The 11,489-nt window shown below is 41.0% G+C and overlaps 1 protein-coding gene across 1 annotated transcript; it reads right to left on the reverse strand.

Annotated features, from left to right (window-relative positions):
• Positions 1 to 5,915: 5,915 nt before the first annotated feature.
• Positions 5,916 to 11,489, reverse strand: LOC139283482 (keratin, type II cytoskeletal 8-like). The gene is made up of 10 exons (XM_070903507.1): positions 11,285 to 11,489; positions 11,037 to 11,248; positions 9,275 to 9,483; positions 8,765 to 8,825; positions 8,523 to 8,618; positions 8,219 to 8,383; positions 7,678 to 7,803; positions 7,335 to 7,555; positions 7,189 to 7,229; positions 5,916 to 6,196 (listed from the first exon to the last, which is right to left on the reverse strand). The coding sequence occupies exons 1-10, from the start codon at positions 11,487 to 11,489 to the stop codon at positions 5,916 to 5,918; spliced, it is 1,617 nt and encodes a 538-aa protein (XP_070759608.1).

The following is an 11,489-nucleotide window of genomic DNA, read 5'->3' on the forward strand; positions in this document are numbered from 1 at the left end:
TAGTATAAGTGACTCAATCCCTGCTTGAGAAGATTTGTTACACCGCCATGTAGCCAAAGTTTGTGTCTGTCTTTGATGAGCTCATGGACTGAGTCATTGCCGACTCAGGTGCCCAGTAATCACCTGTTTGGTCTTTCTGTAATCAGACACTGTATCTTTGTGTGTTGTTGGCTGGCTCCTGTATTACAGATGTAACACGAGCTGCCGTGCCAGCCTGCACTTACATGTTGCATGAAAAATCGAAAGCACTGTCAAACAAATGTTCCCAAAAGTACTATATGAAACAAATATTCTGTTTAAAGACCTCTATTGGGATTACTATACAGGTTGAATGATAAAGATAGCCTGTATAAGGGACAAAGGACTACATAAGCATTTCTTCTTTGAGTGCAATGTTACAACATTTGCTTGAAGGCAGTTGGACGGAGCGGAAAGAAAGGCATTCGCTTGATTTTCTTTTCTCATTGAGGTGCGAATGTATTTACTCTGGAAACAGCCATGGGGAATTCTAACATACTGTAGTAGACAGAGACATATTGTGTAGATTACATAACTTAAAGGTAAAACTGGTACATGTGACTACACGCCATGCTGTTAACCCCAGGTTAGGCTGAGGAATGGGGCGGGGGGTGTGGGCTGCACATCAATCAGTCAGCGATGCAGCCAAGTTTCTCTCAATTTTCTCATTTCCCTCTTGTTACTGCGGCCTCACCCCATACCTCGCACTTACATATCTGGAAAATCTATTGTATTTTGTTTCGCTGTTTATTTGTTTTGACTTATTTTCCATTCTGTACTTTTGCCACTCTGACAAAGGCTTTATACAACACGGCCGGTGCACGTTAGCTCAGCAGGACTGCAGAGAGGAGGAGCCTGCATGATCCCGGTTCAGTGTGTCATCTGGAGAGTAGTAGTAGAGTACTACCTGTGTCTCCTAGGGGCAGACTGGACAACTGTTCGTGATTGAATAAATGATGCAATGTTTTCAATGAATGAATGCAGGAATTACTGTTAATCGATGACATGAGATTTTGGATCCAGTAAGTGGTTTGCGTCTATTGTAGCCAGTGGGACCTCCAGCAGCTGCAGCAGAACAGATATCCCTGTGTTGCATCACAGCTTGTCTCTGCAGCAGGAGCTGTCAGAGCAGATTCCTCTGCAGGGCAAACAATCAGATCGGCTCCCTAACGACACTCGAGGGTTCAAGCCTCAGTCTCTACAGTAAAGTGGTTTGACAAAGACAAAGAAAAAGTGGTGCATGATTAAATGAGTTATATTTCAACAGGAGAGGGTTCGTTTTACTGCAGAGGATACACGTCGTCCCAAACAACGCATTTTCAAACTCAGAGCTGCATGAAAAATACAAGTTTTTATTTGCACTGAACATCATCATTATCATCATATGATTAAAATAAAAGTATCTCCACTGTTCATCAGCTGACCGTGTGGAGTAGCTCACAATTTGAATGGGATTATGCTGTTTTCAACAATTGTACTGAATTTTAAGGTATTATACTTTCTATTATATTTAGAATATTTCAGGTTTGTACTTGTATTTTTGCTGCACTACATTTATCTGATAGCTGTAGTCACTACACAGTTACGATGTTCACACACAGAAAGCATGATAAGCTAATAAAATGTGATGCACTGTAAATCTACTGGTAAATGTATGCTGTCCATGACAGGGCTTAGATGCATTAAAATACTGCTGACACATACAGTAGCACCGTTTTTCAGACTCATTATTTTTGCTTTTGATATGTTTGCTAGCATTACTGCTTGAAAGCAAAAGTTGGTACATTTTGGTACAAACAAGCTTATTCGTCTAATTCCCCCAGTTAGATGAGGAGATTGACACCACTCTGAAAACAGGTGGAAACAGTTAGTCTGGCTCTGTCCAAAGGTAACAAAATCCATCCACCAGCACCTCTAAAGCTCACTAATTAACATGTCATGTCTTTTTTGTTTTATCCATTTGAAAACCATGTAAAAAAAAAAGTGTGTAAAAACATCAATTTGCCATTTTATGTAATGTTGACTGGCCTGAAGTCTCCGCTGGCTGCTCAGAGAGCTAAGTTAAGCTAGCTAACCTTATATTTAACAGAAAACTTCAAGAATCTTTATTTGTAACAGTACAGTGGCCCTGAAAGCTCAACGCCCTGAAACTTCAGAAAACAAATACAAATAGAAAAACAGGAGCAAATGAAGAAAACATCTTCACAAATTCAACAAGACATGCGCAGCATTTAGAAAAAAAGCATTGTACAATAAGAAAACACAACCAAATACAGAAACCGGGACACAAGGGAGAATAACAGATGTCTTCTGAGGACACTAAACCACTCTGTATGTGGTTGTGTTTTCTTACTACAGTACTACTAAATGCTGCACATGTGTTGTAACATTGATAAAGATGCTTTCTTCATTTGCTTGTGTTTTGTCTGTTTTCATGTGTTTTCTTAAATTGCAGTGCATTGAGCTCTCAGGGCCACCGTATAACAGACAGATATGTCAGGTCAGCTGTTACAACTATCGTTGTGAACATATTTGTGGGTACAGCCTGTATGTGCTCTCTGTGATATAATTTTTCATGCAGTTAATTGAAAATGCTCCAGTCTGCCCCAGACTACCAGCAGTGTCAGCAGTCAGCGTTCTGTTAAGCCCGATGAACGGTGGGTGGGATTGTGGGATTTGTGCAGTTTTTTGTCCTTACCTTCATGAGAGGTTGTATAGCCTTGGGTGCGGCACCACAACCCATAATTCATGTTCAAACCTGTTCGTCTAGGGCTGAAAAGGCCTCTTAAGTAATCATTTACTAAGAGAAAAATAATCTATTCCTCAGATATTCCACATACAGTTTGTCACTTCAGTACACTCACAGACTCTCACACATATTAGCTTTTGCACAAGTTGCTATGTCGTATTGTATATGGTGTATTTGAATTAGACTGTGTGTTGGATTTGTTTGTTTTGTACAGCGGTGGAGGAAGTACTCAGATCTGTTACTTAAAGGTATATATGTTAATATGTAACATTTCCGCATAATAACAACTAGACTTAAGTTGTATTTTTTGTTGAGTTATGTAGTTACATTATCCAAAATGTTTCCAACAATGTTCAAACCCAGAGAAGTCCATCATTTCATTTAAGATAATGGTGATTATCATATCCTCTTTAAACCCTGTAGGTGTCATAACTTCCTAGGAAACACAGTTAACACCAGATGATATATCAGAGACTGAGGAAGGAAGGAATACAATGTCACATAACTATTCTCAGTAACAGTAATACAGCATTTATTCTGCCATACAGCATCATTATTTCATTGGTTGTATGCCATTTTGCAACACATTAATCTTCAATGTTGATCTAGCTTACTACGATGAAGTACTACAACTACTATGACCACCAAGCTAATGCGCACGGTAACGTTATAACATTACAACAACGTCCGACACATTCATAAAGTTATCTTTATGATTGGTTCGACCACGAATAACAGCACTGGGCTTCACCACGTTTGAATTCATCACATAACGTTAGCTACAGTAGCTGTATGGCTAGTCGACTCATATAATGTAAGTTAGCAAGTTAACGTTACGTTAGTTAACATTATCATTAGAATGAAATGACATAACGTAAATAAATGTGGCTAAAAGTAACGTGAATAAAACTTTAAACCTTTCCTCGTCTGTCTGACAAGTCACGTCAGATGGATTTTCATCGGCAGTGGTGGTGAAGACAACAACTCCCATGATCCCTCATTACTTTACGACGTCATCAAACCACATCTTTCGTTATTGTTTTGATGGAGAGACCCCATAGCGGCAGAAATTATATACTGTGTATTTAAGTAAAAGTTTCAATATCACAATGTAGTATATCACAAGGAGAAAAGTACAGAAGTATTATAATCAATATGTACTAAGTATCAAAAGTAAAGGTTCTTGTTCTTTGATTTATATATTATTGTTGTCAGTTTCCCTGTGCTCTTTGTCCCTTTTCCTCCTCTGTTCTCTCTAGCTCTGCCCAGGTGTGCTACAGCTGACCTCTTCAATGAGGTGCACCTGGCCTAGGAATGAAGTGCTGAAAGGTGCTGTGTCAGCATCAGAGGAGAGAGGCTTCAGGCGTGGGGGCTGCTGTTCTTGCTGCCTCTCAGCCTGGGATTTTGTGTCGCTGTTTTAAGTTTTTGCTTTTTGGTAACCTTTATTTTGGTAACCATGGCTTTGGTTGTTTTAAGGGTGTTTCTCTGTGGTGGAGCGTTTCTTCACACCATAGGGGTGATGAATCAATGCACAAGTGGTGGTCAGTGGAGCTGGTTTTAACTAGCTTAAACAGTGAAGTTTAATAGTTTAGTCCAGTGGTTCTCAACGTAGGGGTCAAGTCCCTCCAAGGGGCCACAAGATAAATCTAAGGGGTCATTAATGGGAGAAGAAAGAAGAAAAAAGTTTTCTCTACAAATTTCTATTCATTTTTGTAAAATATTAGATTAGATTTTTATAATTCAAACATTCAAATGAAACCATCCAAAAGGTTTATAACAACTTGTTGATGGGTGATGATGAATGTTTCCCTCTGAACTGTGGTGGAAATACTCAAGTAAAGTAGATGTGCCTCAAAATTGTGTTGTGAGTAAAAGTATTGTTTTGTGTGAACTTTAAATGCATACTTTTTGTGATTAGAAATGATTAAAGGGGTTGGATACATGACATTTGCAGACATTTTGTAGGAATGCATGACCTTCAGTTCATTTGGTTAAAGAGAAACTCCTGAATTAGTGTGTACCCGGATCGAGGCAGGCTGGGACGTGTCAGGTGTTTCAGGGAAATGTCAACATATATATATATATCTGTCACGTAAGTTTTCCTTGTTAAAAGTACAACTTGTTCGTGTATGTGTGTGTGTGTTTGTTTGTTTATTTACATCCCCTTCAGCTTTAACGATACAAGTTGCTACTCTTCCAGCGGTTCACATCATGTATTTACAATACTTCAGTGAAAAAAACAAAGAACACACAACACATAACATCTGACATCCACACAGGACTCAACAATACTCACCAAGACAAAACAACACAACCATTCAAACCGTCTAGTACAATAGATAGCTCTACATCCAAATGTTCTTTGATTGTGTCCTTAAATGTTCCTTTTTAATATTTTTCTTCCAAAGGCAAGGCATTCATTTTCTTTTATAATGTTAAAATAAATAATTGAAAGATTAGTGCAATTAGATAAAACTTATAAGGAGCTGTACAATCCAACAAAACACAACTGAACACCATGTAAAACACTGTCTGAAGAAGATTTATTGTTGCGCAAACATGACTCCAGGTGTTGTCAACAGTCGCACACCAAAACATTTCTTTCTAAGTAGAAGTCATGAAGACTTTCTTGGCTTATTTTCATCTTACTTTACCGTTTAGGTACAGCAGGTTTAGCATAAGGAGTTCAGCATGGCGATGTTTACGTCCCCCAAATTACTTTTATCAGCAGTGTTCTTTTACACTGTGAATTACAGCTTGACGTGACAGCAGAGCTTTGAGTTGGTCAAACAAGACGCTGCAGCAAACAGAGGAAAACAAATACAACAGTGCCACCTACTGGCTAAACAAGTGTGGTGCAGTGATGACTGAAATATGGGCAGTGACTCAAACTACAGTTGACAGTAAAGACCTAATTAACCCACAAGAGTTTTCAGAATCCTGAACAAAGACCTGTCCATTAGCACCTCTTTGTTAAGGATATCTGAAGGAATCCTCTTACTCTCTAAGCCTCTTATGGTAGAAACACAACCATTGTTTGGTGAAGGCATCTTGATGAATGAATCATTAAAGAACTGGATACTAAAGCAAATGAGAAGGTGTGCTTTTTCTTAACCTCCAAGATCAAAATCATAAATCTGACAAAATATCACTCCTCAGCCACAGCTTCAGCCTCCACCTGCTCCTGCGCCTTCGTCTCTGCAGCAGCTTGCTCTTCGGTTGCTACCTGCTGCTGCTGCTCCTCCTCCTTCGCCTCCTCCTTCTTCTCCTCAGTTTTGATCACCACAGTTTCTGTCTTGGTGACCGTGGTGCTCTTCACCGCTGTTCCCTCGAGGGCAGCGGCAGAACCACTGCTAGCCTTGACTCCACCAAAGGACGTGTAGGACGGGGTTCGGGAGCTCTCCAGGCCGTAGGCATTGTAGTTCATGGCTGCAGGTTCAGAAGTAAAAGGCAATCATTAACACGGACATACAGTAGTGGGTAAGAGGGCGGTAAAAGAGTTGACATTTGTTGACAATGTTTTTATAATGATCTGAATCTCTTTTTGTATCTGTAAAGGCTTCAGGGGTCTTCTGCCTTCTTAGAGATCACGTCGGAAACAGGAGCTGATGTGGGCCTGAAAATGATGTCTCCCCCCCTCCATCCCCTCCCTTCTTCTTGCCTCTCTCATTATATAATCCCCAGTTGGCTAAAAATACAACTGGCTCCAGCTCCATCGCTCCAGTTGTCCAACTTTGGTACAGTATTTTAGACCATGTGAGATTTCATGCAGCAGTTCAGGGCAGCTCCCAAGACCATCCGACAATACCAGCTGTCCTTCCGTCTCAATGAAAGTGATTTTTTTTTTTTCAGCGTGGCAATTGGAAGTTTACAAACACAAAAGTCTTGTCCAGGTAATACTCACTGAGATGATGTGACTGCGGTCATGCCAAGGTTTGGTTTGTCACACAAACAATTTCATCGAAAGTCTTTTACAGTAGGTGTGATGAGGATGACCTGATGTGAATGAAAGCCAGCTTCCTTTTACATCTTTTTTTCCATTTAGACACCAGTATGAAACTTTGACTGATACTGATGATTGTATGAAAACTTTTGGGATCACAACACCATTAGGAGCATGCATTGTTTTGGGTTTGTTTTGGGGTTTTTTGCAAAATGGAAATACAGTTTTGGTATTTGTGTCACCTATTCGCAAAACCAGGCTTTTGTTTCTTAAAATGCATCAAAAATGACATTTCTTATTTTGTTGCCATGAGACTCTGAACATGAATTACCCTGTTAGATTTACTGTATGTAAAATATGTGATAATTTTTTGCTTGTGGGTTTCTATACGGTTTTTCATGGGTTCATAACTGTAATATTGCAAAAATCAACGGTGAAAGACATGAAATGTTTGCACCAAGGTAGAACATGAACTTACAAGTCTGCTTGGATACAGTGGTCTTGATTCCAGTTGCTAACCTGTAAAGAAAAATACCGTGAGATGTATGTAATAATCCTGCAAAGAAGACTTCTCTCATCACATCCACAGGTTGGTACACGAGTGTGCTCACAGTGACATCTTACCTGTCCTCCTCTCCTTCCAGCAGTTTCCTGTAGGTGGCGATCTCAATATCCAGAGCCAGCTTCACGTTCATCAGTTCCTGGTACTGGCGGACTTGCAGGGCCATGTCCTGCTTGGCTCTCTGGAGAGCTTCCTCCAGGTCTCTGACGCGGAGTTTAGCATCCTTCACTGCCAGCTCACCACGCTCCTCAGCCTCTGTTATTTGAGCTTCCAAACTGTTTCGCTTAGAGGCAAGGAGGAAAAGCAGCATGAAGTTTGGTACAAAAATTCTATAGTCTTTATAAGGCCAGGAGCTACTAACACAGTTTCCTGAATTACTGCTGGATATAAATCTGTAATCCTCACCTGTGATTTAACCATGTCAATTTCAGACTGGAGCCTCATTATCCTGCGGTTCATGTCAGCGATCTCAGCCTTGGTTGACTTCAGGTCGTCACCATATTTACCTGCTGACTGCTGCATCTCTGCATACTGGTACAGACAGGGACAAGTCAAAATGCAACATAATAATCCAGGTATGTTTTTGTCGTCAATATCTGGTGTCATACCAGGTATTTTTTGACACGTTTTAATTTGACATGAATATCACAGAGTTATTCCGATTGCAACATACAGTGATGTGCAATCCCCAGATGCAATGTTTTTAGTGTCTGGGGCAACATCTGTGCACATGATAAGGTAAGCTGAGTTGAGTTGTGACAAGAGGGCAAGATAAGACAAGAGAGGTTAAGAGTATACATCCTTCACCCTTTGCCACATTCACCTCCAAGTGAACTTGTTCATATTTTCAGTTTTAAATGTACAATAACAGGAAGTGAGCTGGAGAGACTGCCCTCACAGACGATAGAGTGCTGGTTGAAGGCTTCAATTTCAAATAACACCTTACCTTAGACTGGTACCATGACTCAGCCTCGGCTCTGCTGCGGTTGGCGATGTCTTCATACTGGGCACGCACTTCAGCAACGATGGCGTCCATGTCAAGGTTACGGCTGTTGTCCATTTCCACCACAACGGATGTGTCCTTGATCTGGCCATGCAGCTCATTGAGTTCCTACACAGGATTATACATGAACATAAGCAGAGACGAAATGGAAAAATGTAATTTTGTAGATGCCCTTTGTTTTAAGATAACATATAGCTAACTCATTTATTCTTTTGTGTGCCACTGAAAAGTAAAATAAGGTTATTACAGCATCATAGATCTGCCTCAGGAACTCAATCTCATCGGAGAGCCCATCCACTTTGGCTTCCAGCTCCACTTTGGTCATGTAGGCTGCATCAGTGTCCTGCACAGAAAAAGACAACATTGAGAATATTCATTGTTGCATGGAGCCCCGGCCCTGAGATACAAACAACCATCGTGTGGGCTCGTTCTGCTGGAAGGCCAATTATAGTTTCAAGATCAAGAATATGTTAGAAAACCTAAACAGACCTTTTTTGTGAGGACAAAGTTGTTCTCACACTCATTGCGCTTGTTGATCTCATCCTCATACCTGGAAAATAAGATAACTGTAAGTTGTATATATGCCCTTTAAACCAGAATTAATTACAATTCTTTATAAAATTCCTTTCAATTTCATCTTGTCCACAAGCAGGACATATATATTCACACAATGAAAATAAAAGTTTAATCAAAATGTATATCTGCTAAAACCTGCAATAACATTTTTTATCACTTGGGGGCAGCAGAAACAAGCTGTACACACACTGACATATATCACCTTCTATGTTGATTTGCTGAATTTAACAGATTAATGTCAGTGGGAAAAAACGACTGAAAACCATGCTGATGAGAGCAGTGAGAGTGAACCGAAAGCTGAAAGACACCAAAATGGTCTGTAGAGCTGAGGGGAACTGCAGAGTCTGAGGATATTTCTCTGTAGGTTTGTCACTAAGCACAACTCCTTTAATGTAACACTGAAGGTTGAAATCCTCCACTCACTTGCTTTTGAAGTCCTCAACCAGGCCCGTCATGTGATACAGGTCGGACTCTAGTTTGACTTTTTCATGACCCAAGTTGTCCAGCTGCTTGCGCAGGTTGGCAATGTAGGCTTCGAACATGGCATCAACGTTAGAGCGAGAGGTGGTCTGTTCCTGAAGAAGTTTCCACTTGGTCTCAAGCATTTTGTTCTGCTGTTCCAGGAAGCGTACCTGCACACAGAAAAGTAAAAGAACGATCAATCAAAAACAGAGGCAAATAAACAGTTCGGCACCTGTGGATCATACAGAAATGGCTGTGAGTGGAGTGATAGTGATGGTTTCAGACTTGATGTATGAATGTATCGATGGAGATCACAAAGCTGATGAATACAAGAATGGGAAGCTGATACTGCACAAATATCCTACTCCTTATTATAGTGCATAACTACATAATGTATGGAGAGGGTGGTCAGTGAGGAAGAATGCATGTAAAGAGAAGGTGGGAGTGACTGGATGTATGGATCCACTTTGTTTGCAGAAGGACAAAGAACCGCATGAAGATCGACTGAAAGAAAAATGACTAATTGAACTTTTCCCACCTCCAACGCACCCTAAATGTCACATCAATTACTCCTCTCACAATTCTAACCCATAGCATGTTTCAACACAGAGAGGCACTGTTTCCCAATTGTGACACACTTTGCTCCTTCACAACTTTTCTATTCAGCATCCTGACCCTGGGAGGGGTCCTGCTACCACTCAGCAAACATAATGGAGCGCCATTTCACGATGGTATGTAGAAGAAGGGGGAGAGAGCTTTGTTTTACGATCTAGTCTCAGCGTGATTGATTTACAGTTTAACTTCTATCCTACATTGCCATTACCGATGTGTCTCCTTAAACAAGAAAGTGCGATAACTAAAGAATCTGATCAATCTCAGAGTCCTGTCTGAGAAGATAGCTGTTAATTAGTGGGTGCACAACAATGATTCATGCTACTGTCAAGAAAATGGCTTTCTTGATTATTATACAGCCTCATAAAGTGGGCATTGTTCTTTTTTTACTTTAGTGATCTGCTCCACTCATGCAAACCTTTCCCTGACCACTCCCACTCTTTTTTCCTCTTTTGGTGTTTGTACAGGCTGTGAATATTCAGGAAATGAAATTAGAAAAATAACATAACAAGATTTTGCAAAACAAGAAAACAATAATGCACCTGGTATTTTGTCTACTTTCATAACCGCTAAATCTCTTTTTGCAGGATATTGCTCACATTGGCACACAAGCGACATTGTTCTGCTCTTCATCCCAGCCCTGCATGTGCTCCTGCATCCAGGTTGATCCTCATATATGGGCTCTGTGATCTCACCTGAGAGTGAAAACATGTGTGGAAGCTAAGCCATTACTCCAAACAGCCTGTATCCTCCACAGAATCACTGTGCTTGGCTTTTAGCAGACTGCATATTGTTATATACACAGTTTTTACAGGGATTGTCTCAAGGATGAGCTCCATTGTGAAATTGGACCTCTTTCACCTTGAGCTATTTTGGCTTGCAATACACTCATTTCCTGAGTTATTTCTCTAGTTATTGTGGAATTTAATAGCTTTATCCCAACAGTCATAATAACCAACAGTACACAGGAAACAAAAACCTATAAAGCAACATACTGTATGTGCTAGTGTTGCAATTTTTCCATTTAGTTTTTATGTCATAAAAGACTAAATGTCCTGCTTGGACAGTGGTGTTTATCTTTAATATCTCATCTCATCTTAAGTTGACTGACCTTGTCAATGAAGGAAGCAAAGCGGTTGTTCAGGGTCTTGATCTGCTCCTTCTCCTGGGTGCGGATCACCTGGATGGTGGGGTCAATCTCCAGGTTCAGGGGGGCCAGCAGGCTCTTGTTCACAGTCACCGCTGTGATAGGGGCCACCACTTCATTGGCCATGCCACCTCCCACACCTCCACCGAAGCCCATATACCCAAACTCCACTCCACCTCCTCTTTGACCAGACCCCCCAGCAACATACCCACCGACAACTTTAAACCCCCCAGCGCCCACGGCAGCACCACTGCTGCCCACTCCTCCATAGGAGCTGCGGACAGCATAGCTCTGCCTGCCACCACCCACACCACGACCACCGTAGCCGGAGAAGGAGCGGCTGCTGAAGCCCTGGGATGGGCCCCTGGAGGATGCCACAGTGGAGAAGGTGGTGGTCTTTACGGCTCTGACAGACAT

The sequence above is a fragment of the Enoplosus armatus genome, chromosome 3 (assembly GCF_043641665.1).
Source record: "Enoplosus armatus isolate fEnoArm2 chromosome 3, fEnoArm2.hap1, whole genome shotgun sequence".
Classification (NCBI taxonomy): Eukaryota; Metazoa; Chordata; class Actinopteri; order Centrarchiformes; family Enoplosidae; genus Enoplosus; species Enoplosus armatus.